At 46.5% G+C, this 24,906-nt stretch overlaps 1 protein-coding gene across 1 annotated transcript in view; it reads left to right on the top strand.

Moving 5' to 3' along the window:
- Positions 1–24,596, top strand: part of LOC119463381 (small subunit processome component 20 homolog) — an 83,462-nt gene extending 58,866 nt beyond the window's left edge. Inside the window, exons 47-62 of the mRNA XM_049655362.1 lie at positions 3,363–3,479; positions 4,426–4,596; positions 6,651–6,782; positions 8,912–9,022; positions 9,764–9,913; positions 11,422–11,541; positions 12,666–12,728; positions 15,051–15,182; positions 15,731–15,863; positions 16,126–16,298; positions 18,734–18,805; positions 19,534–19,683; positions 21,227–21,234; positions 22,026–22,153; positions 22,810–22,955; positions 24,360–24,596. Coding sequence (XP_049511319.1) covers positions 3,363–3,479; positions 4,426–4,596; positions 6,651–6,782; positions 8,912–9,022; positions 9,764–9,913; positions 11,422–11,541; positions 12,666–12,728; positions 15,051–15,182; positions 15,731–15,863; positions 16,126–16,298; positions 18,734–18,805; positions 19,534–19,683; positions 21,227–21,234; positions 22,026–22,153; positions 22,810–22,955; positions 24,360–24,482 — 1,929 coding nt within the window. The 3' untranslated portion in view covers positions 24,483–24,596. The remainder of the gene's footprint in view (positions 1–3,362; positions 3,480–4,425; positions 4,597–6,650; positions 6,783–8,911; positions 9,023–9,763; positions 9,914–11,421; positions 11,542–12,665; positions 12,729–15,050; positions 15,183–15,730; positions 15,864–16,125; positions 16,299–18,733; positions 18,806–19,533; positions 19,684–21,226; positions 21,235–22,025; positions 22,154–22,809; positions 22,956–24,359) is intronic.
- The last annotated feature ends 310 nt before the right edge of the window (positions 24,597–24,906 follow it).

Raw genomic sequence — 24,906 nt, 5'->3', positions numbered from 1 at the left:
ATGTGTAGCGTGCGTTGGAAAATGTGGCCCGACTATTACGAACTGAATGAACAAGCGTGGTGTGAGCGCGCACAAACAAACATGAATAGATCACACTGAATGACCGCAGACAACGACTGTCAAAACGCTGGCAGCAAGCGCATATACGTCGCAGCGGGCGAAGGTGCGTGCGGTCTATCGCTTCAACGGAAACGCGCATAGAAAAGGTCAGAGCCGTGTGGAGATAAGAGACAGTGCGGCCGGCGAGCGACGAGCGCGGTTGTTGGCAGAGTAGAAGTGCGCCCCCCCCCCCCCCCCCCCCCCCCCGCTCCCTCCGGCGCTGCCGTCCCGCTTCCTTGGTTGCGCGTGGGAGATTGAGTGGGAAGTTCCCCTTGCGCCCGGTTGCAAGATAGGCCTTTGGTGCCGGAGCGCAGCGTCGCCCCGCCTCAGGGAGCGGGCGACGCAGGCACGGCGAGAGGGAGAGAGATTGTGGTTGTGAAGAGGAAGAGGCGACACGGCGACGGGCGCGCGCGGGGACCGTCGCAGGTGAGGTAGGAGGGCGGCAGGGAAGCGGATTTGGCCTCGGCAACTCTGTCGCTTCCGTGGCTCCCCTCGCCCTCCCTCTCAACACACTTGTAGCCCCCTCACCTTTGACTGTCTCCGTGCGCGCCCGCCGCTACTGTACCGCCGCCCCTGCGCCAGCTCCCTGAAGTTTCGTTATCTGCCGTTGAAGCGAGCGTTGGCCGACTGGGCCTCCGCCGTTTCTTCCCTCTGCGCTGCAGCCGCAGTGTTGGCCATTCTTTCTTTATTCTATGTGTTGGCTGAGACGTCGGCAGGTACACGCGTGTTCCGGCGCCACGCAGAAACGGCGACCTTGCCGTGACGCCGCGTTTTTTTTTTTTTTTTTTTTTTTGCTCCGCGCGGCGTTGAGGGGTCTCGCCTAAGCTTATGCTTTGTCGGAGCAATGCCGGTCGGAGGCGCCGCCACGTGATCTGGCGCGCGGCTGAGAGCATTGTCGGTGCGCGGTATGATCGAATTAACCACCGCCAATGCTTTCGCGTTCGAATAACCGGGCGTTCCCCGTGATACTTCGCCAATCTATAATGTTCCTGCATGTTACGTTGCGTTTGAATGTGGCGGTGCAGCCAGCTTGTACATTGGAACAAGCGACCGGCACGTTGCAGATAGGCAAACCGCGCGGGTGCCGCATCCTGAAAGCGATCTGCGACGTGCGCAAAGTGTGCGCCCGCGCGGACCTTATCGTCAACATGATCTGCGATGTTGACAAAGTGCGCCTAGTGCCAGTAGCTTCGTATGCGCTGTGCTTTCGACGTGTAGTTCGCGTTGAAGCGAGAGACAGCGCAAAGGTCAATTCGCTCGCTGCTGCTGCGCTTCCGTTGCTTCACCTTTCGGGCGAAACTGCTGCTTTTTTTTTTTTCACTTTTTTTGTCCGCGGTCCCCTGAAAAACGTATCAACGGGACGTTTTCTTCTTGCCCAAATCGTCAACGATGCGCCTTCTGAAAGGCGTACAATTGCGCGCACGTGATCTTGGGAATGTTTTCGCACGCCACTGAACGCCAGAGCACGTCGGGGCTGCGCCTCGGTCGTCGTTGCTGCATCGGACCTCGTCTATTTCTCGCTAAGCATCGGCTAGGCTGTGATGTGGTCCGGTCCGCTCTACGTGGGGACCAATGAGAGATTGCGCAGGATCCCGCTATGGATCCCGCCCAGATCGCGCTGTGCCGGCTTGTCTGTGCCGGTCGCCCCGCTGGCTCGGCCGCCAGCGCTGTTGCTCACGCGTTCGTATGATCCGCAGCGGCGCGGCAACACGTTCGGAACAGCCGATTTTTTTTTTTTCGTATTGTTAATAATGTATTTCGGCCGGGGAATGTTACGAACTCGTATCACACCGAAATTCGTACCAGCCGGGTTCGTATCACCGGGGTTCTACTGTATACGTATCGTAGAACACTACAGTTTACGTTCGCACTTGTGCCGATAAGAAAACTGGGAACTGCAATGCCACGCTATCCAGATGAACTGTATATATCTGCATTGTATTACGCTCGTCACGCAATGCATTCCCGGCCGTCACCATGGGTAGGCCGCGGGTGCAGCGCACGGCAAAAGAGGCTGCCGTAAGCGCGATCGTGCCCGTAAGGCCGATCCTGTTTATCGGCAACGGCAGAGCCTCTGACCGTCTACCAGAGCGATCACAAGGCAGTACTTTGCAAGTGTAGAGTCGTCCGTGAAATTGTGAGTGTGTGCGTGTAATCAACCGCTACATGATCTAAAATAAAGGCTGTGCAACTTAACGAAATGTGCCATCATTCAACTTCACCATTAAAAAAATACAATCCTATACAAGCAATCAAATCACATAGGCATCGCATTGGGTCGCTCAGCATATCTTGGGTTCGTTGCTGGCTTTGGACTGACTTTGATTCAGTTTGCATGGGAGAAAGCTTCGCATTCAACCATCTTTCTTTAAGGAAGGCGCTTTGATTTTATAAAAGAAATGGCCTAGCAACTGATTTTATTGTTGCTGTAGCACTGCTATGAGTATGTGACGCATAGTTAGGACACCCAGGAGCAGCGTGAATACGAGGAGCGGCAAAGGGAAAAAGAAACGGCAACTAGCCAGCGGTAGCATGCTGCCAAAATTACCGTCACTAGCATTACTCTAAAGCAATGAAGCATTGCATACCCCCCCTCAGTAGTTGTGGTGGTTTTCAACAGCTTGGCTGGACATCCACTTTCGCAGGGCCAAGCTGGCGAGTCAGCATTTATTTATAAAGTTTATGAATTTGCACTACTTCACTGCTTTTGCGAATGTTGCATGAAGTTTTAGGAAATTTGTGCTCACCAACTTGCAAAATTTCGTTTCATGTATTGAATGAACGAAGGTGTGCGACTTGCAGCAGGCACAAGTGTACATTGGTTGCCAAGGTTCCACAAGATCGCACTGATAAGAGTTAAGTTAAGAGATAAGATTCTGTCACTTTGCCACAAAATGCTGAATTTGAATGGATGTTTAGCACTGCAAACAAGACCCGAACGGAGTATTGCTTGTCGGTTTCCAGCCATACCTTTGGAAGTCTTCTGATGGTGAAAGGACACCAGAGGGACTTGCTTCGAGCAAGCTTATTCAGACAAGTATCTGAAGCAGCTGAAGTTGGCAACAGCAGAGTCGCTGAAAAAGTTTTTGCGATCAGAAAACACTGTTTTGCTTTGTGAGTCATGTCAGTTTCTGCCGTTGCCAGTTTGCTGCTGGTTGTGGACTGCATCTTAAGATACAAAATTGTTAATGAAGCGCGTATTTATCCCTTGAGAAAAGCACAGGTTGGCTGGTAAATCACTGGTTTGTTTGTTTGCCTTCCAGATTGTGCATTCCATTTTGAAAAAGGAGCAGTCGGGAGTGCCTGATCAGAAACAGCTGGAAATGCTGGACCCATATGTTGGCATGTTAGCCAGTTTCTTGGACTCGAGCTGCGTGAAGGTGAGACATGCCCACACTTTTTTTTTTTTTTAAATGTGAGATAGGTCTTGAAGTATGCTGCGCGCTATATTTTTGACAGGCGCAAGGACTGCATTGGCAGCTTGTTGGTCCTTCTTGGTAATGGTAGCACACCACTGCGAAAGCAGGTACTCTCGACGAAATGTTTGCTCAGGCGACGTCGCCGGTTTGGCCACCTTTGATCACTTCAAGCCTCTCTGCCTTGTTTGAGCAAGAGGAATAAGGGGATCTGAGAGGCCTGTTTTTTAAAATTTGGTAACGACGATACGAAGTAACAGACGTTGAAGCGAGAGAAAGCATAGGAGATGATAATAGTTCGGTTTTAATCGAAATGTAGAAATAAAATAAATGGCGATGAAAGTGGACGGAAAGCAAACTAGTCACAGGTGGCAGATGTTTATTTAGTTAACCCTTTCTTGTGCAATGGTTCCTGTGGGAGTCGTAATGCTTTACAGGAAATATCTGACATTGAGAAAAGCAATCATCAATACTATATCCAAAATTTGAGTGTCATCAATGCTAATTAGTAATTAGCATTGCTGACACTCAAAGTGCACTCAACAGCAGTGACACTGTTTCACCATTGTGCAATGCCAAAAATAGGGCCAAATTCAGTAAAACATTTTGGCAGCTGTCGTCTAAAAATAATTTGGCCATTGTTGATCAGAATTTGGCATAGTAGTCTGGCACAAGAGGGATTAAACAAATCTCACCCAGGTTGCAAATGACGTGCGAGTAATTTTGGACGGTCTTACCTTGCATACAAGTATTTCTAACCGCAATTCTAATGTTTTCCTTTTGGCAAAAAGATTCAGGCTAGAAGAAGTTCAAAAAGAAATGTGTGGTATTCTCTCCTCCCCTATTCTGGTTAAAGTTGACTCGATGGCAGGTATGCAACGCTTCACGCTCCTCCTTGATTTTGACGCAGATGGTGACAATATCGCTGCGATGCTTTGGACCCCTCCTGAGGATGCCCCTGCCCGGCCTCCGGCAGCACATGCGCAAGCTGAGCCAGTCGCTGTTTGTGCTGCTGCATAAGTACTCTGGTGCCGGCATGAAGCAGGGACCGAATTTCGAGCTCCTCGTCCTCGCCTTCAAGGTAGGGGCCTTGCTATTTCGGGACAAATTCCTGACTGTACCTTGTGTACGGTCCGCGACAAGAATAAAAAGCAAAAAGTAGCGACAGAGATGCTGAGCAATGCTGCACTGTTAAAAGAAGAAAAGCGGTTGAAGGTGGCGGCACCACATGGAGCTGGTAGTCATTTCATTCTTACATCTACTCTCGATTACCAGAAAGCCAGCCTTCTTTTATATGGGTTCTCATCTCGAAAGGGGGCCCTATAGAGATTTGTGAGGGTCTCTGGGCACCCCTTGTCCCCACTACAGCTTTGGCGAAATAGCCAAGCATCTGCCTCTGCTGTGGGAGGCAGACGAGTGCTGCCGCTGGGGACCTACTGGTAAAATAAGTACAAGTGCGTTCCCGGCCTTGTACTTGGCCTTTACGGGAGTTCCAGACGTTTGGAAGGACAACCACCTATTGGGAAGGTGGCGGCATGGGACCGGCAGACTCCTTGGCTTCTTTCTTTTTCATTTTTTTCTTACGAGGTTTGAAGGGTGCAGATTCCTATCCCAAGCCAACAAAAGGTGAAGAAAGCTGAGTGGCAGGCCGGGGGAGTATTTGTACCCATTTTTAGTTAACCGGTGGGTGCCTGGCGGCAGTGGGAATCGAATCCACGACCTTCCGACGAAGCCACAGTTGCGGTCTTCGAAACGCTGGTCACGATACAATGTGCGCATCCTGGTATTAATTGTATTAGTCAGTTTCTGTAATTACATTGCAAGTTAGGAAGCCTCGCCTATTTTTTATTTTCTCTGCTGTTGATAAAACATGCAATTGTGCATGTTGATAATCCATACTTTCAGCAGAACCTGCCACGGTAGCTCAGTGGCTGTGGTCTTGCACTGCTCAGCATAAGGTCGTGGGTTCGAACCCGGCTGCAGTGGTCGCATTCTGATGGGGGCGGAATGCAAAAACATTTGTATACTTTGCATTAGGTGCATGTTAAATCCCAGGGGGTCAAAATGAATCCGGAGACCTCCACTATGGCATCCCCCACTGTGCAGTTTTAGGATGCTTGGCTGCTTAGCACCGCTGTATTGCCGCGAAGCTGACTTTCTGGAACCACAGAAGTCAATTTTGAATTTATTTCATTAGACCAGCCCACAGTCGGAACAACTATATTAAGATAGTGCTTTGTTTTTGTCTTGTTGGTCCTGATCCTTTTGCTTATGCATTGGTCTGCTTAAAATACGAAATTTGCTGTTGATTGTTAGTAATAGTTGTATTACAGTCAACATTCGATTTTTGGACTCTCTCGGATTGCGAAAATGCCAGAAAAAAAAAATGAATGCATGCCTTTAACTGTCCTGAAGGGCTCAAATCACCGCTGCCTCATCCAAAATGGCTTTAAAGGCCTGCCAATACACTGTGGTGACAGGAGACGAGGGGTGTACGCATGTGAATTCGGGAACAGATTTAATGTTCCGCAACAGTGGCCCCTTCGCACTCTTGTCATGCTTCTCCGCAATACGTTGTGTATGCGTGACCGCTTACCACTGTATTGTGGCAAAGCTGATTTTCCGGAACCGGCATTATGCAACAACTCTTGTCCTGCTTCCCGTGCTTCAACGCCATCAGCGAGGATCACGGAGGCGCAGTTGACGCCATTGCTGGCAGCGACGAATCCTTTATGAGAAATGCGGCACCGAACAGCAGGAAGGGCTTGGTAGCAAACATCAAAGCAGCTAGGCCTAACAACCGCACAAAAGGTCTACTATGGACACCAGCGGATCGGCGTGTGAGAGTGCTTTCTTCGACGCTGTGAGGTAATCATAATGCCAGCGGTGGTGGCTTCATTTAAGGCCGTTTCATATCTGTAGTCACGGCAAAAAGTCTGAAAAATCAGACACCGGAGGGTTTCAGCGTCTGAAATTTCCGACGTCCTCATAGATTGGCTTTACGGGGTACATGGCGGTGCCGTTGAAGCGTTCGAATTATCAGGCATGTATGAAAAATAGGACATTCAAAAAATCGGTCATTGACTGTATACGCTAGCAGAAGTAGGAGCGGTAGTTTATTTCTGTGTTGTGCAGGTGATGACGACACTGGTGCGGGACCCCTCTCTGTGCCGGCTAAGCAAGCAGCAGCTCCTGGTGTTGCTGACGTACGTCGAACGTGACGTGTACGACCACTCCAGGCAGAGCGTGGCCTTCGCCCTGCTCAAGGTGAGAACTGTGAAAGGGCAGCCTTTGTCAAAAAAGAGTGGAGTCAGTGGGAGTGCAAATCTTGCTTCGAAATGGCAGTGTCGTGCCCAAGGAACTCCGGTTGCTTAGAGAGATTTCGAGAGTGAGGGTTTGCATCCTTTGGTGGAACTTTTGAGCAGAGCAGGACCAGCAGGAAGCAAACAGGCAACGCAAAGCCAGTGGAAATCATGGACAGTGTACTTTTAGTCTCTTTGGAAAAGCTTTTATGGTGTGCACTTCACTGTTCTTGGAAAGAGGATGTGCATTTGTAGTGTAATCCCTGCAGGCACTGTGTGCACCATGGTGCATGCTAAGATATTGCATCGAAAGCGAAAGAATTGACAAAAACTGATGATATTTATCTTGAAACACTTCTGATTGTACCTGTGCTACAAGTTTGGATAACATATGTAAAGTGTCTTAGTAGAACTGGTTGAAGGTAGGCAACTGGGTGCTTGCTGTCAAAATCAGTATTCCTTCGTGTGGTTCGTGTACACCTTTTGCTGTTTTTCGCGACATTTTACATGAGGCATATTTTAGAAGTGGCTGGATAAGTTCTTTTCAAGCTTGCTGGGCATGGAGTAATTGGTGTTCTCACGTCTGACATTGCTGTGTAGAGTTCTCGCATGGAGTGCACATTCTGTAAGCTTGATCTGTACACTTGACAAAACTCACTGAAGAAGTGAACATTCTTAATACGTTCTGAAGCTGTATGTTTTTCACAATTCTGAAGATGCAAGAAATGGGGGTGAAAGGTTTCAGTAAATTTTCAGTGGACAGAATTAATTGGTGCCTGAAGAGGATAAGCAAACTGCACTGCACATTTACTCATGATGCTGCAATGGTGCTGCCATGACACTCTGTGCAGATAAGAAAGAAAGCTGACACAGGCTACTGGCATAAATTTTCTAGAGGGTGAAGAACAAGAGCTGCGCGAACATTGTCGTCTGCTCTTATTGTCTGCACTGTGTGCATTTGCTCACAAATGTGTAATGTGACTGTAGGCATTGGCCACACCAGTGCACCTGAAAGGCTACTTTGCTAGAACATCGGCGTGAATTACAGAAGCCTATGTTCGGCGAGAAATACTAGGTGCTTACATTAGCACACAAACTTTTACTTGTGGAATTTATAAGAAGGGTTGGGGATGCTTAGATTGCATGAAATACTGTACTTCGTGAGCAGCTGCTGTGAAGCACAGCTCTGCATTGCCTGCCAGAATTTAGCCATATAGTTTAATTGTTGCAGGATCCTGCCTGTCGTGCTGCATTTGGCAAATCAGTTCTGTGTAAATACACAATGTGGCGGAAAGTTCACGAAGGGGAAGCATTATCCGCCTGTGGTAGCCCAGTTGCTGTGGTGTTGCGCTCCTGAGCTTGAGGAACTTTTTGGGGGCGGTTGCTTAACCACCTTAGCTCGCCAAGGAGGCCAGCAGATCACAGGGCACTGGCACAAGGCAGACTTCGTTCGCTGTGAACTTTGCCATTTAAACCACTTCCAACAAGTTTTGTCAAGCGGCAAGGTGCAGTACCGTATCCATTCGAATATAAGGTGAGGTTCTTGTCCTGGAATCCTTAGCGTCGAATTCACCCCTTGCCTTGTATGCGAGGCTCATAGGTTTAGTTACTATTTCAATATGGCGGCAGCAATGCCACATTTCTGGTAATCCAGATTTTAAATGGCAGTTCAAATTGTAGCTACTAATGAGCCTTGGCAGGTGAGGCAGTGCAGTATTTTTGCCCGTACAAACCCATGCCGAGAATTTGAAAAGTAACAGTAAAGGGGGGATTCAGGTTATATACGAATTCTGCCTTGTAATGTGGCTTCACTGTTATTCTGATTATTCCGGGGGCTTTCGATCATTCGGTATTTCGGGCAATCCCCGCCGAGTCTGAATAAGTTGTTGGCTGCTCTGTTCTGCCTTGTATTATGTTTTTCTCGGGTCCCTAAACTGGCACCGTCGCCTGAAAATCGTGGGCCCCCTTTTTAGCGAATAAATATGGTAATTTGATTCCAGAAGGCCACAGTGTTCTGCCCTGAAGCACTGCGTGTGTGCTGAAGTAAATTTGTCCTTGTCTTGTGGACTGAAAGAATGAACAAAAACCATGCAGGCCATCCTCCACCGAAGAGTGGATACTGAAGAGCTGCACGACTTGATGGACAAGGTGGCGACCATGAGCATCGAAGACGAACAGGCTCACATTCGGGGCCAGTGTCGTGAGGTGAGTCTGGGATGCATACCTCGCTTGCCCTATGTGGGCACTACCAACGTACTCGCATGAGCGAACATAAAGACGCTTCATTGGACCCTTGGAAATTTTGTGATTGCCATAGAGATAAGTGTGAAAGGAAATGTGCTACTTGCCACTTGGTGCAAGAAAACACTGCCACGTGTAACTATCTAGTGCACTGTAGCACAGCAACGAATGCGCCATGGTCAACTCAACCGCAAGTTGAGGGATAGCCGCAGAGTTTAGTGGGTCATAGGAGCCAAAATCAGAAGTAGCGGTATCCATGTGAAGATCCAAAATCAAATTTGAACTGCGCATCACAGTCACAGCCTTCGCAGTGCAAGGCATTGAAGGAGGAGCGGATGACACTTAGCAATTGTGAAGGCTGAGAAACAAGATGTTTCTGTATGGATACTGAAGGTAGTTTCAAGATGCTGGACCTGACATCATCGACCTTACTGTGATGCAAAATTTACTGATGACGGGCTCATATGCGCCAACCCTTTAATTTGTTGTAAAGCTTTCAAATCTTAATTCATACGTTACATTGCAAGAAACAAGCAAAATTGTGTTGTCCTGTGGGCAAATTAGGTGTTCTTTTTCATGTCGTTCCCTGACTATACATTTAATTCTGGTAACTACTTGAGGCATATGTCTGACTTAGTTTAAACTCGTTCACTGTCTCATCCTCTGTTTTGTAAAACGATTCTGAAAGCTTTCTCGTATGTCTAGGCCTACCTGCAGTACGTTCTCGACTACCCGATGAAGAGGCGCATGAAAAAGGCGGTGGGCTTCTTCACAGCGCAGCTGGAGTACAGCACCGAGGCAGGCCGCCTCTCGGCTCTCGAGATGCTTGATGCCTACTCGAACAAGTTTCCACAGGTGAGAGGGCTGTGCCTGCATAGTTTTGGTCTTTTCGACTGGCTCAGCTTGGAAACTAACGCTTTAACGAAAAGTAAAGTATTTACTCACGTAATGAACGCACCCCTAAGTTTGCTACTGTGCAATCCCATGATCGAACGGCCGTGCTGTAGTTTTTCGGAGAGACTATCATCTTTTACTCTCGCACATGTGTTTAAAGCAGGCGCACTTAATGTTGATGCCCATCCATGGCAAAGCCACGACGAGAGAACGCTAGCGGGAAGCATGCGGTAAAACAGGCTGCGCATTATCACAGTCTCTTCAGACGTGACGGAAGCAGCGACTATGATAACGCTCGGCGTGCTCTTACCGCATGCTTGCCGCTGGCACAAAGGCACCGGGCAGGCTCGAGAGAGAAAGAAAAACGGCAACTAGCTCTTCACAACAGTACTTAATGCAGTTGACGGACTCTACTCTGACTCAAAAGAGAGAGCGCGCGCGCGCGATGCGTGGCAGGTTGCAGTGCTTGGGAGAGTCCAAGTGAAGGTGGGGTGGCCGGCACGTGGTCGGGCGTAGTCCATTGCTCGCTTTTCTGCCCGTTTTTGGTATTCGCTGCGTGCGATGGGCCCAAAGTCGAGTTATAAGCCTGCTGTAGGACAGAGTTATCTGCTCACAAAACGGAAGCGCTGATCAGATATCAATAAACTTTGACATGCCGATGAGCAGGAGATGAGCAAGGACGAACTCTGTGGCCGGCCAGAAGCGGCTGTGAGGATGAACTGTTGAGGAACCACAATGTAGATGGAAGCGGCCAGCGACCTGGACGACAGGTCTGGTGGCTTCAATGCGTGTGGTAAAGTGCAATGAAAATGCTGTTGCGGTTTGCAAATATCTTAGGTCTCTTTTTACTGCAAAGATAAGTTATCTAATGTATTTTTCAAATTACCGTCCTAGTTATCAATTTTTGCTGTTTCGAAAAGCTCCCATAAAATTTACCCTGCATAATTAACACACCCCCCAACATTGCTTTGATTTTCTGAGAAAAAAGTGCGTTCATTACGCGAATATATACAGTAGTTCTCATTAATCTTCATACATTTCAATGAAGTCAATCTATGCATTTGAATACAGTATCCTTAAATGACGTTTGCACGCTTCTCAACAAACTCAATTTGATACATGTGCATACTTTTCAATGAAAGCATGCTTTTCAGCAAAAAGTGGATTTGCACTCATTTCAACGAAAAGTCAATTCTCCAGCTGAGGGGCGAGGGCAACACATTGACTGTGAGACGTGCAGCAAGTACTGACAGGATGACCACCGATGGTTACTGGTGATTGTGGCTTGTCAAAGGTTACTCCTTTAGGTAATTGTAAGCACATATTCCAACTGCTGGGCAATGATAGACCAAATGGATAAGTCACATACTTTGCCAAATGTGGGCTTATTGCCAGATTTCCTGCTCATTTGTTGTTATTACTTTTGATGTGGGTTGGGAGCGTGCTGCTGACCGAGCACTTTTGTGCAGCACACGCTGTCTCACTACGCGCCCACCCTGTTCGTGCCCATGGCAGCATGCCTCGTCAACGACCAGTCACCAAACGTGCAGCGGGTCGCTGCAGCCGGCATCCGGAGCCTCCTCGGCAAGGTGTGATCTCGCTTGTCTCTCAAATTTCTTGACTACCGTTGCAGGAATGGCTACATGATGTATTCGTTCATACTAGGCGATGTGCGTCCCATTACTTCATTCAATTGTCATTACAAGCTTTCACGTCGCCCTCCTGCAGTTGCCCCCCCCCCTGTTCCTTTCCTGAATGTCATTAGAATTTTCCTTGCTGCAAACATTTCTGTTTATCTCACATTAGTTGCCAAATTGGTTTGTTTGCACAATTTACTGAGAGATAGTTATATTCAGTAGGTAGCTTTCAATGTGGTACTTATTGCATTTCTACCACTGTATTATGTGCTGGGTGTACCATCGACAAGCACGTTCTTGTGGTCACGGCCGTTATCAAAGCCGAATACAGTCACTTATTGAGAGTGAAGACCGGGCACTCTTACAAAAAAAAAAAAAAAAGGTGTTAAAAGAAACGACGTAAAATATTTCAAACAAATGTATCTTTCTGAAATACAGCCACTACAGTCGACGCCCAATTTTTTGGACATGCCCTATAATTTGGACGCCTTCGTGGCACCACCAGGGGTTACCCCATGCAGCCAATTTATCAGAACCTATGAAATTTCACATGCCAAAACCCTTTGCCGTCTCATTTTCTGGACTTTTCTGCCATGACCACAGGTCCGAAACGTCTACTACCGTCACAATTTGGTTCTCGCAGCCTCAAACTGCCGCTTTCGGCCACTGATCCACTGGCAGCCATAGCCACCACCGCGGTAAAACTAGGCCTAGGTGCTTCGATATGCCTAATAACTGTTCTGGCAGGCCTTCAGAGCTATTTAGGATGTGCCTGTGCCAATTTGAGCCATTGGGGGCAGTAAAAGGCATGCATTCATTTTTTTCTGACATTTTCACGGCACGTAGGCAGTCGGAAAAATCGGACGTTGACTGTGTTCCTGGTGCCAAGCTGTTCTTGAATACCTCGCACACCCACTAATTGAATCTTTATTCTTGAATTTGTTGCCTTCTTTTTTTCTAATTCTGACATGCCCTGTAACCCCATCCCTTCTTTAGTGTGTGCGAGGAGGTCGTGAGGATATTGTAAATAAATTGAGTGAATGTTTAAGTAAGTAAACATAATATTTTTTTCCCAGCTGGATGAGGCATCCAGGAACCCTTTGCTCTCTGTGGTTCTGGCATGGTGCAAGGAAAAAATGGTGAGCGCTTGTCCTTTATACATTTTCACTTAAAATGTTCAGAAAAAGTGACCGATAAGAAGAATAACCCACTCCAAAATTCGATAACTCTTCCAGTAAGAAGCGGAACAGTGGGGTTATACGCAAGTTATACCTTTGAATCCGTCTTCATGGCAAAGCACTTTATGATAGCCGTGAAGCCATGCTCGAAGACAAAGCTTGCGTTGACGATGAACCGACGGACCAAACGATGTGGCTTCTGAGGCATTCATTCGCGCCAACTGTGTTGCGGCAGTGGCGCACCGACGGGGGGGGATTTGGGGGTTGTAACCCCCCCCCTGAGGCCGACTTAACCCCCTCTTTTGTTTAACCCCTTTTCTTTCCTTACGCATTTGAGTACTGCAACTAAGATGTAAGACGCGCAATCGTCTGCACACTCGCAAAAAGCGCATTTTTTTGACAATTTCCCGTGAAGAAATCGAAATTTGTGCTGTTTAGATGGTATTGGCAAACTGTCAACCCCCCCCTGGCAGAGATCCTGGGTGCGCTACTGTGTTGCGGGGCTGGTTTTGTAGCAATTTAAGCCTTGTTGTGATGGTTGTTTAGTCCAGGTTTTACATTTGAAGGTGCAGAAGTGTCCTGACATTGACAAAGGACTCTGCCACCATTTTCAGTTGTGAAAGCATAATGTACAAAGCACAGGCTTGCTATGCACGATTTCTTTACTCAGTAAAAGTCTGCAGTCGTCCCTGCTGATGCAGTCGCAGATGTAGTCTCTGCAAGCGCATGTGCCCTACTGCTTGCACTCCTTGACGTCGGTGCGATGCAGACACTGTGCACACGGTGCCCGAACGGCGCAATTTGCAGAATGACACTGCATAGGCCGGAGCCACCTCTATCACGGTACAAGGTTCATCCATGTCGACAAAACCGATTGAAACGATAATGCGACGTGGACAGAGGGAACAGCATCAAAAGCAGCGAATGTTTCGGAAAGTGCAAAAGCATGTGCGAGATCGGGCCAGTTAGCCACCGGAGTGGAAGCAGATTATGTTGAATAAACGGCAGTGAAATTAGCGCTGCTTCAGCTGCTGTCCATCTAACCAGTACACGTGATCTCGGGACCAATAATTGATAAGCTATCCGTATGAAAATATTGGCGGCAAGCATTCTACGATGGCTTGTGGTCCGTTGCCACATCAGCCAGCAGTGAATTTTCGTCACGGCCACACTGCCTAGGCCATTAGGCATTGTGCGAAGCTGCCGTGGCCCACCCGATTTCATAATCTTTGGCAGGTGGCAAATAATGCCAACCTAACGATAAAAAGGCACCTGCTCTGTACTGTCAGCCTCGACCGTGGTCAACCCAGACAGTGCCAATGGTGGCTACATGCAGAACGCTGATCGAGTCGCATGATGCGCGGTCCGCGCTTTCATCTGTCACACAGATTGGCCTTACGGTAACTCACCTGCTGTAAAGTGTAGGAAAACCCTCCCGGATTCTAAAGGAAAATTAGAAAGCAAAACTTTTATGCAATAAAAGATTGCCATAAAACACAGTATCACTATTGTACTGAGAACCTCATTGCTATTCAGTACAGCATAACTTCACTTATTGTTTAGCTTCATGAAGAAAAAAGCATTTGATTCTTTTCAGCAGACGTTCTATTCTTAAAAAAAAAAAAAGAAATATTTCCAGACTTTCATATATAACTGTGCTGTATAGATCAGTGCTGGCATACTAATTTGGAGCTACCTTTAATAAGAGTGGACCGTACTCTGTATCTTGATTTCCATGCACCCAAGTTGCTGATAACTTGCTACATTCTTGTCATGCGATGCTAGGAGACTCCCGAGCAGGTGCAGCACAGTCTTTTCTTGCACAGAATTTGTAAGCATCAAATTCTGGGATAAGTTTTCTGATACGCGATATTCTACTTCTTTTTCTTGATTCGATTCAATATTCAATTTGAAATCTACTATTCGGCATTCGCACACCGTGGCATAGTGGATTTTTTTTTTTTTTTTGCATTGGTTGCATGGAAATAACACCCAGTATTTTTTAATAATTTTTCTTTAGTAGAAGTGGTTGGTTTTGTTGCCAGATGATTATTGCTTTGTTGTTTTGTTAATTTTGTTTCTTCCTCCGCTTCATTTTTTTCACTTCACCCTCTTATTTGTCAACATTTTTGTTTAGGGCACTTAAAAATGTTCTTGAAGCACCCCAATAAACCTCGTTTGCGGTTGACGGCTTTTGTATTCGCCTAGGAAATTCAAAGCCAAGTCGCCGTCCTTCCTTGCACTGAATGCTATTTCTTTTTTCTTTTTCTTTTTTCTTGGTAGTTTGCCACTAGGCGATTGGGAGCACAGACACTGGGCCTGTTTGCCGAGGTAGAGAAGGAGCGTTTCGAGCGTCACCTGGCTGACGTGATGCCTGTCCTAGTCGAAGAGATGCACCCCGACAAGTTCGAAGAGGTACTGCGCATTCTCTGCAGATGTGTTTGTGATCCTGTGAAACCATGCTCATTATTTTGTGACGCTGAGCTCACAGTGCCATGGCACTGGGCTTACGATGCTATGAGACTGCTTGCAATTCCATGACACTGCGATGCCCAATCGTCTCTGACTCTTTCTACTTTTACGTGTGCACTCCTAAATATTCTGCGATAATTGCTTGTGATCGTGTGCAGGTTAACGATAACCATCGTTAACATGGTTATGAAAACTTTTCAAGTGTCGAGGGGTTTGAAGCTGGTAACACACAGGCTGTTAGTTCGAAGTCAGTGACACTGACTTCAAACTTGACACCCCCTGATCCACTAGCACACCCAACTGTGTTTCCTCAACCTTGGCACTCGTGCTATTAGCCTGATGGACAGCTGTTTATCCGTTCTATGCATTAAGTAACCTGGTGAAGCTTCCTCTTCTTCCTGGTAATTCCAGTTGGAAAATCGGCTAACAACATCTGTTCTGTTCAGTGTCCCTTTTTTAGGAGTTGAAGAGCTTTGTGGTTGGTGTTGCAGCTCACGGTGCAAGACATCGAGCGTGCCAAGGACCACATCGCCTTCATGTACCTGGTCTCGCTGACCAAGATAGTTGACGCCTGCAACGTGGCACGGGCTCCTGCCACGCAGGAAAGCTTTGGGAGGCTGTGCGGTGAGTTTGCAGCGTTTTCCAGCTGCCCTTGTTGGTTGTTCATAGTTACAGGAGAACAGCACGGAAATCTGTGCAGTCGTTGTCAGATGCAGCACTGTGTACTATGTCTTTGTGCCTCTCTTCATGAGACTTCTGCGCTGTTCCCCCCGTAGAAGTGAGTTTGATTGTGTTCATAATGCATTCTGGTTGTTTGCTTTAATGTTAGAAGCTGTAAAAATGAAATGGTTTTGCCACGAGTCAAACCTCTTCTGTGATTGCCCAGGTTATGCCGAGACGTACCTGCTGTATCCCCATGACTGGGTGAGGTTGGCGGCATCTCAGTTTTATGGCCGGGTGTTCGCGGCATACACACCGGACGAAGTAGCGGCAGCATGCGACCCTGACGCTCGGGCGCCTTCTTCCCGGGACTATTTGTTGGTCGACACGCCGTCGAAGGTACTCAGTTTCTGTCTTTTCATGCTTTTGATATGATGTTGCAACTTGGCTTGAAGGAGCTTTTTGTTCAAGCAGTCCTAAAATGACATTTTCAACTCCTCATTCCTCTGATCACTGCGGCTGGATCATATGGGAGCGCAGCCAGAACACGCAGCACTCCTGCTTGCTCTTTTATGAGCGACGTCGTAAATAACCGGATGCTACACAATGTTGGCAAATTTTGCTCTGTGTCAGGAAGTCGCGATAGTGTCAATGATGCCAGGACCGGTTTTGGTATCAAATTTAAAGATACGTGACTTCTGATAAGTGTTTCCTGGCCTTAGTACTTGCTAAGTGTGGTCCCATCATGTAAGTGATGCATGTGGTAGTTTCAACTTCGAAAGCATGTGTCAGTACCCCTTCAAAGCTGTAATACTTTTTAGCACCAAAGTTCTTTATATAAAGAGTATGGGTGTGCGAATGCCATATAGTAGATTTCGAATTCGGACCTAATGTATTGAATCGAATCTAATGAAATATAGAATATCAGAGAAGGTTTCACGAAATTTAATGCTTACAAATTGTGGGCAACACGGTACCGCATATGCTCGGGAGTCTCCTAAGCATTGCAGAACAAAGATGTAGCACGCTATCAGCTAAATTGGGTACATAGAAATCAAGGTTATACAGTAAAGGTACACTCTTATTAAAGGGAACACCAAATTAGTATGTCAGCACTGATTACAGCTCAGTTCTCGTATATGAAGGCCTGGAAAATATTTTTTTGTCAATATAATTTCTGTTGAACAGAATCAAGCGCTTCTTTCTCTCTGAAACTAATCAATTAGTGACGTTCATTTGTACTGAATACCAATGATGTTCTCAGTTTAATAGTGGACCTGTGTTTTGCGTCAATCTTTTATTCATGGCATAAAAAGTCTCGTGTTCCAATTTTTTTCTGAAATGCAGAAGGGCTGGCCCAACTTTCTGGCAGGTGGGTTAGGGTTATCGAAGGCCAGTCTGCACGACAGACAAAATGACTGCGTATCACGTGACTTGATCACCGTTCCGCATGTAGCATCGCCCGCCATCCGCGCAATTTCATTTTTAGGCTTGGCGCATGATTTGCCACCCATCATAGATTAAAATCTAAAGGGTCACGGAAAGTTGGCATGACACTTGCCATGAGCCTCCAGAGGACTACGCCGCTAGGGGACTGTGAATGTGTTGAACAAGCCTCAAAATCGCCCGTTGACAATGCCTAGGCCTGCCCTAGGAAGATTTTTAAGCAATAACAGTAGCTCATAATGTCTGATTACGGTATTTACACTGTTCTAACACCTTTTTCCCCCCCTTTTCAGTAAGATTGGGCGGTAACTTGCCTTTGCCGTGCAATCGCACACGATACCAAAACTGCCTTTGCTGTGTTTGTATGCTTTACCGCATAACATTAATCTATTGCGGCAAAGCTGGCTTTAGAAAACCGGCTGCCATTGTGCAATACGCTTCGCCCATTTTTCTTGCTCTAAAATCGGGTGCACATTGGATTTCTACTTTGTGTAGGAGCTTTAGTGTCATTTCTACATTACTTTTCTACTTTGGACACATAGGTAGTAGGTGGGCGTTTTATTCAGGGGCGTGTTAGAGAATAGGAAACTGCCAAATCAATCAGCGGTGTGTGTGTTGGCATTTATTCTGCATCTTGTTTAATTCGACCCGGCTGATAATTTGGTGAATTTCATCGGTGCTGTCCGGGTCAAATTAATGAAAGTCGACAGCACAGAAGACTCCATAATGGAGAGCTTTAGCTTGACTGCAAACTTCTTGCCGTTTGTGGTTTACTAGAGCTGCGGAAAACAGTAGCAAAGTTGGTGGTGACACCCTGTGGCGCTTTATCTAACTATATGTAAAATTTTTTTGGCACATGTTATTGTTGTCTAAGGAAAATCATAAAAGGACTGCACTTTAATGATTATGTCGCTACCAAAGCAGCACCAGCAGTTAAGTCGAATATGGTAAATCACTGTTGTACAGTCGAACCTGGATATATCGAACCCGCATTTAACAAATTATTGTGTATAACGAACAGTAGTGAAATCCCCTTGAAAAATTTTGTATAAAATTTTTATTTCATATATCGATTACCGCTATACTGAACTTTTTTTGTGGATCCCCTTCAGATTCGATATATCCGGCTTCGACTGTATTAGGATTTGTGTGCTCTCTGGTTAAACTCAGGTGTCACAAGATGTCATTACCTGTGTTGTTGCTGCCGTACACCTGTCTGGTAACCCAGCAAACTGCAAGTGGTAGGAAGATTGAAGACAAGTTAAAAATCTCCAATATTATACAGGGGCTTGCAGCAACAGTCTTGCAATGTACTTTAGTGGGCTAAGGTGTTTTAGGTGTGTTTGTGCGGCCGGGGGTAGTGTGTGATTGTACTTTCCACGCGGCAGGTTCGAAGCCTCACGGAGAAGTCCTGCTCTCAGTTCCAGCCGGATAATGTCCTGGAAAAGATAGCTGAGCAGGTAAGTGACATCGTTTCTCTTGGCTTGTCATCTGTGCATTTACTTGTGCCCTGCTTTGAGAATGGTATTTGTTATGCCCATTGAAACAGTCGTATTGAGAGAGCCAATGCATCAATCTTGCCTAATTTCGGAGTGCTTGTGAGGTGCCTTCACTGATTTGCTTTATTTAGCAACAAAGCAGCTCTGTGTACTCATTGAAAGAACACTATATAAAGAGGATATAGTTAAACTCATCTGTATTAGTGAATGATGGTTCTGTAATGGCAAAGTGGCCACTGTTACTGTGAGACTAGCGCAAGCCATTCATCCATATCCATCTTGGTAAGGCAGAAAACACAAAAACAAAATTTTGGTGGCAACAACGGCTTGAAGTTCGTTTCCACAACAGCTTGCCACACTGGCTGTACGTGGGTCTAGTTAATTGCTTTTTACTGAAGAAGGATTACGTTGCATTCTAGAGGAACCAAGTCTTCATTCAACCTAGAAAGTTTTGAAAACATTTCCTGCACCAAAACAGACCGAATGTGAGGAAACATTTTGAAATTTGTGACATTGCGCTGGCATACTGGTGTTGGATTCAGCGCTAAATTCATTTTCTGTAATAGTAAACAAATCTTTTATACACCATGTTGATGACATAGTCTTGACATATTATCGGTTTAAAATGACTTTGTGTCGCTCTCTAGCAATGCCTCTTTAAGACTGGCTTTGCCAATGATGTTTTGCAGGTCATTCGAAACCTTGTGTTCCTGACTAGGGTGTCGACGCGTGCCACGCGTCTAGGCATTGACACCTTGCACCCTGTCGACTGGATCGTGAAGAAGGTGTCGCAGCAGGCCCATGCAGAGGTGGTGTCAAACCCACGGTCTGTTGTGAAGGTTTGTTGTGTTCAACAATTGCGTTTTCTTAAAAGCAAAGCTTTCTATGCCCCTTCCTCACGGTTTGGTGTCAATTCTTGGTTTGTGAGTGAATGAGAGACAACCTTATTGAATATACTGCAAATTGATGGCCTGGGTCGAGGCCAAATACAGCTGTGGATAGTTATATGAAGCTTATATGTGCTCTGAATGCAGATACCAGCAAACGGGCTTACCGTAATAACCGGAACATAAGTCGAGATTATTTCTGTAAAAAAAGAAGGCTAAAGTCTTTTAAGGTGGCCTTTAACCTTTTGAGGGTCTTTTGCCGTACATTTACGACGCCTCTAATTCGTCCCGCATGGTTTTTGACGACCATGTACGGCGTCTATCTTATGATTGATATTTCGCACGTGGTTGACACTGCTGGTTGCTCACAAGTGCTGCTATCTTGAGGAGTCGCCCAAGGTAAATGGAAATTCCCTTTCCGCTCACTGGGGCACACAAATCGACTTGTTTACCTCACTCGATCACGTGGTCGTGCTCGTGTCGCGTGCTACCTCCAAGGTCTGCTCGGAGGAGATGCTATAGTTTTTTACGGTTGCCGCTATCGTGCTTTCGATAGCTTAGCTGTAGCCCTGCGTGGCCAAAGTTCAGAGATAATAATACATTTTATTTTTCTTTGCCTTCAGTTGCGGTTCACGTAGATTAGAAATCTCGAAATTGTAGGTGAGGGCGAGGTAATATGATCAAGAGTGTGCTGGGGAATCGTCCCTGCTCCTTAGCCGTATGAAGAAGGAGGGTGTGCGCCGCTCTGCTTGTGCTGGTTCCCTGCTCTGCTCCCCGTCCGTCTTTTCACTTCATTTTCCGGCACGCAACATTGCGGTAACTAGCGATGCATCGAACCTTCGCTTTTAGCTCTGGTTTGTCTGAGAGGCAATGCATAGGGGTGGGAGATTTTGTTTGAAATAACCGTTGCCTGGTTTCTGGAGTACAAATTTGTGGCAGTCTTTCTCAAATACATAGGACCTTGCTGGGACCAACAAAAAGCAGTTTGAATTATTGATCAATTTGAATTAAGAGATTTCAAATTCTCAGGATGTCACTGTATATTTCGTACACTAAGGTGTGCCAGTCGCAATTTCGGCATGGCCATGCACAGTGCCTCGTCTCGCGCCTACTCAAGCGTTACTGCTGTGGAAACAAGCTTTTGGGACAACAAATTAATAGCCATAAGTGTAGCTAGACATTTTTATTGATGTCTTACTGTATAGGCATATTTGTGTGTATATTATTGTTGTGTAAGTAAAGCGTTTTTGAGACAAAATATATCTGGCAATAAGATTTTGCTGTATTCATGAGTTTTCAATCATTTCATACTGCTGAAAACTGCAATAAAAAAATTGACCACATGGGCACATTTTTTGCAAGAAATTTCAACCCCTAAAGGTTTAACAGAATGTCAGTCATCCTCTGGCAACTTATGGCGTGCATATTGCCGAATGCAAAGCCAAAGCCGTATCCATATCCAAATGTGATTGCGGACTTCTTTTTCTTGTTGCAGGGTCTTGTGTGCGCTTATGAACCGCCCTCATGTGCGACTTGTTTTCTTTTTTTTTTGCTTGTCTGGTGAGCGAAGAGTAGCGCCAAGCAGAAACTGTTTGCGGCGTTCAAGACAAAAGTTGTAGACTTCGCTCACACGAACGGGAACATGGCCGCTCAGTCACAGTTTGGCGTTTATGAAAACAAAAGCTTGTGATAGATTGACGGGCACAAAAGGGAAAACTGTTGGCATGGAAAACTGTCGGCAGCAATGCGCGGTTGCGCCAACTTTATCTTGAAAGTGATCGGCTTTGGGGGCAGAGTCTAGGTGGGCTGACGGCTCGTAGCTTTACGTGTGCTGTGTTCTCACTGCTCGGTTTGCATTGACGCGATTTACAGCACGAAGGTCACTTCGCACGCTGCTGCTACTGCACTTCGTCACGCCAGCAGTTTTGACAGCAAGTATCTGCATTCATCAAGTGTGATGTGTGCATGTTTGCCTGTGCACGCTGACACAGTGCTTGTTAATTTAGTAAGCGGGTGTTTGCAAGTTTACCAGCCAATAAAACTACTGTCCTTGCTGATTATGGCTGTCTACTAATATGCTGTCGCAATGGATGCTTCGCCTTTCGGACGAAACTGCTACATTTTTCTTTTTGTCTTTTTTTTTCTTCTCTCTGCTTTTATTTTGTCAATTCTGGCATTTATGATTCATCGTTGTACAGTGCAAAACACACTAAATCATGAATGCACTCATTTTGGTTTCTTCTGAAGTCTTTCTGAACCTTCCTGAATTGTGCACTTCTGTTGTCGCGATGCAGCGCTCCCATGTGTTCAAGTATCCTGGCTGCCATCAGCCTGGACCTGACTCGGCCAGAGCTGCACTCGCATCTGCAGGTCATTCTGACGCCCATCTGTCGAGAGCTCGAGGACCAGTCGCCAAGCCAGAGTCAGTATGCCTGGATGTCTTCTGCGCTCATAACATTCACCACTCTTGTCTAGCCTTTGATTGACCAGGTGCACCATTTATCTGAAGCCTAGTGCTCGCGCAAACAGTCAGTGCAGCAGGGTTTCTAAGGTACTAAATTTAATATCGCATTGCAGAGCACTCTCCTGGTTGAGCTCGTTGTGCGAACGTGCAACGGTCTCAAGAAAGTTGTTGAGAGGGTGTAGCCATTCCAACAATGTGCATATCCCCCTGCTCTCCGTCGTCTGATTTTTTCACGGAGTGATGATACACTACTAGAAACGCATTCGGGGGCGTCTGCCCATCACGATGGTTGCCTGTTACCTTTGTCAAATTCCATTGTCAATCAAAAAAACAGATGACGGAAAGTTTCTTAGTCGCTTGATGCCCAGGGTGTTGTAGGTCATTTGAATATTGGAGTCGGCACTTCCTAGAACCACCGACTTGTATGGGCCATTTGCTAATTGCATTGGTCATATGCTTCATCATAGTGTTCACTACGCCAACCCAAATTATCGCTAAGATTACCACCATATGAGCTTTTTTTAGTGATGCATTTCTTTCTGAATGTAAATGCGTGGGTTGTCTGTGCGAACTACATATACATGTCATTTGTTCTTGTTACCCGTGACAATCAGATGAGGAGATGAAACAGATGGCAAACGAAGCAACGGCTGTCATAAAGAAGGCGGCGGGCGTGGAGGCATTCGGCGCCGCCCTGGTGGCACTGCAGGGAAAGCTGGCCGGCAAGAAGTTGAATCGAAAGCGGGAGAAGGCCCTGGAGGTGAGCATTGGACAAGTCATTGCATGCGAGGGGTGGGAGGGAAACCAGGGTGAACCTGTTGGGAACCAATTTTTTTTTTTTTTTTTACGTATGACCACCTGCATATTTTTATTGAAAGTGTGATTTGATTTTTTTAAGTCGAGAATTGAATGTGTTTTGTTTGTCATGTTTCATACCTTTTGTTCAAGCTGTATGTGACTACATCCAATAGTCGTCACTCTGTGAAGGTCCACGCTGCACTTGCACCGTAACTCATGCCTCATGCTACGGGATATTTTATGCGCTTGGTGCAAATGTGCTTTTAAATTTGATAAGAGCTTGTGGGGCCTCAAACGGCTGTTGGCAATGAAGGAAGCGACAACACCATAGTGCAAACTCATAAAAAAAAAGGCACTTTATTGCTTCTCTTGTACGTTGGCTAGCCGATGTACAAGTTCTCCGACGAGCTACGCTGAGAAAAACCTTGCGAGGGGATACCAAGCGAATAATGTTAGCCCATTCTCAGCCCCCGAGGCCTAGGCCATTCGCAGGTGCAGTCTCACTAGCCAAAGTGCATTTGCAATTTGGAAGCGGCATGTGCTATTGCCATAAGGATCGTGTAGGCATGTTCGCCCATGCTGGTGCCACGCTCAAGCCATGTGGGAAGCCTTGTCTGGGACAGTCCTACACAGCACACCCACAGGTCCATGCGTGCCCATGTCCATCTGGCAAAGAGGAGGAAGCGAATGCCTCTCACATCTGGATTATCGGATATCTACAAACACTTGCACCGTCTTCCGTCATAGCTGCTATAACAGCACCAGCTCAGGCCATCGTGTGTATGTCACGTGGGGAACCCGAACACCAGGGGACACAAGAGTCGTGGGAATACAGAAACGTCAAGGGATGCGAGACAGTCGAGCTTCCGCACAAGCCACAGGTCATACGACTGTTCGCTGCGACATTTCTTGAAATCCCGATCCCTGTGCGTGATGACGTACCGGCGGTTCGTCAGGGAGTTGTATTCTTTTGCTACTTCCTCGAGGTGCAGAGGTATGGCGCCATGGCTCTTCAAATCGGAAGCAAATGGAATTTTTTCCTCTCCATTGATATCTAGCTAAGACGTCACTTGCGCACTGCAGAAAAGCCCTGCGCAACCCCACAGGGTGAATTACCATAGTGACCCACCTGTGATCCACATCACAGTGAACGTGTTAAACGTGCACGTGCGTATCAGTGTGGTCACAGTGTGCATCGTCTCATCTCTCACTCACCATCTCGAGTAGCATGCCAAGCTGTCAGCCAGGCTAACATATCAATCTTCTCATTAAACTTGGTATATATCTCTCATTCTGTGATATTGTGACTGTGTGGTGGTTGATAGTGGAGCGGCCAAGTAAGATTGCCTGATTTACTTGCCTGCAGATGGTCAGGAACCCCGAGGCAGGAGCCCGCAAGAAGATGAAGCTGCAGTTGAGGAAGAAGGAAGCCCTGAAGCGCAAGAAGTCTGTACAGTTTGGCAAGGTTAAGAGGCGGAAGGCGACCTGAGCTTGTAAAGTAACTTATAATACGTATATTTCTTTTCTGGCAAATAGTGCCGTGTAATTGTGTCTCCTGTAATTAAAGAAAAATAACTTATGTAGATGCTGTGCAATTTCTTCATGGGCATACATTGAGAACAGTTCCACCAGTTGCCATGGCCACATGCTTGACCTGCCATGGTTCATTGCGCTTTGGTGATTACTAATTAGGGGATTTGAGATTTTACCAGATCATCTTTGTGACTCACTGGTATAGATGCAGGATCCGCCTGCATATATTTTCTGCGTGTCTATTTGTCTTGCGCTGTGCAAAGCTTCTATTATCGCCTGCCTGTGCAAATTCTTTGTGTTGTGTGCAAACTAACAGATCCCCTTCTTGTGTTGACCTAATTTTGTGTGACCTAACATTGCAATTACATTGTCAACAGTAA

This window comes from Dermacentor silvarum, chromosome 9 (genome assembly GCF_013339745.2).
Source record: "Dermacentor silvarum isolate Dsil-2018 chromosome 9, BIME_Dsil_1.4, whole genome shotgun sequence".
In the NCBI taxonomy this organism is placed as follows: Eukaryota; Metazoa; Arthropoda; class Arachnida; order Ixodida; family Ixodidae; genus Dermacentor; species Dermacentor silvarum.
This window is presented reverse-complemented; position numbering and strand designations above follow the sequence as displayed.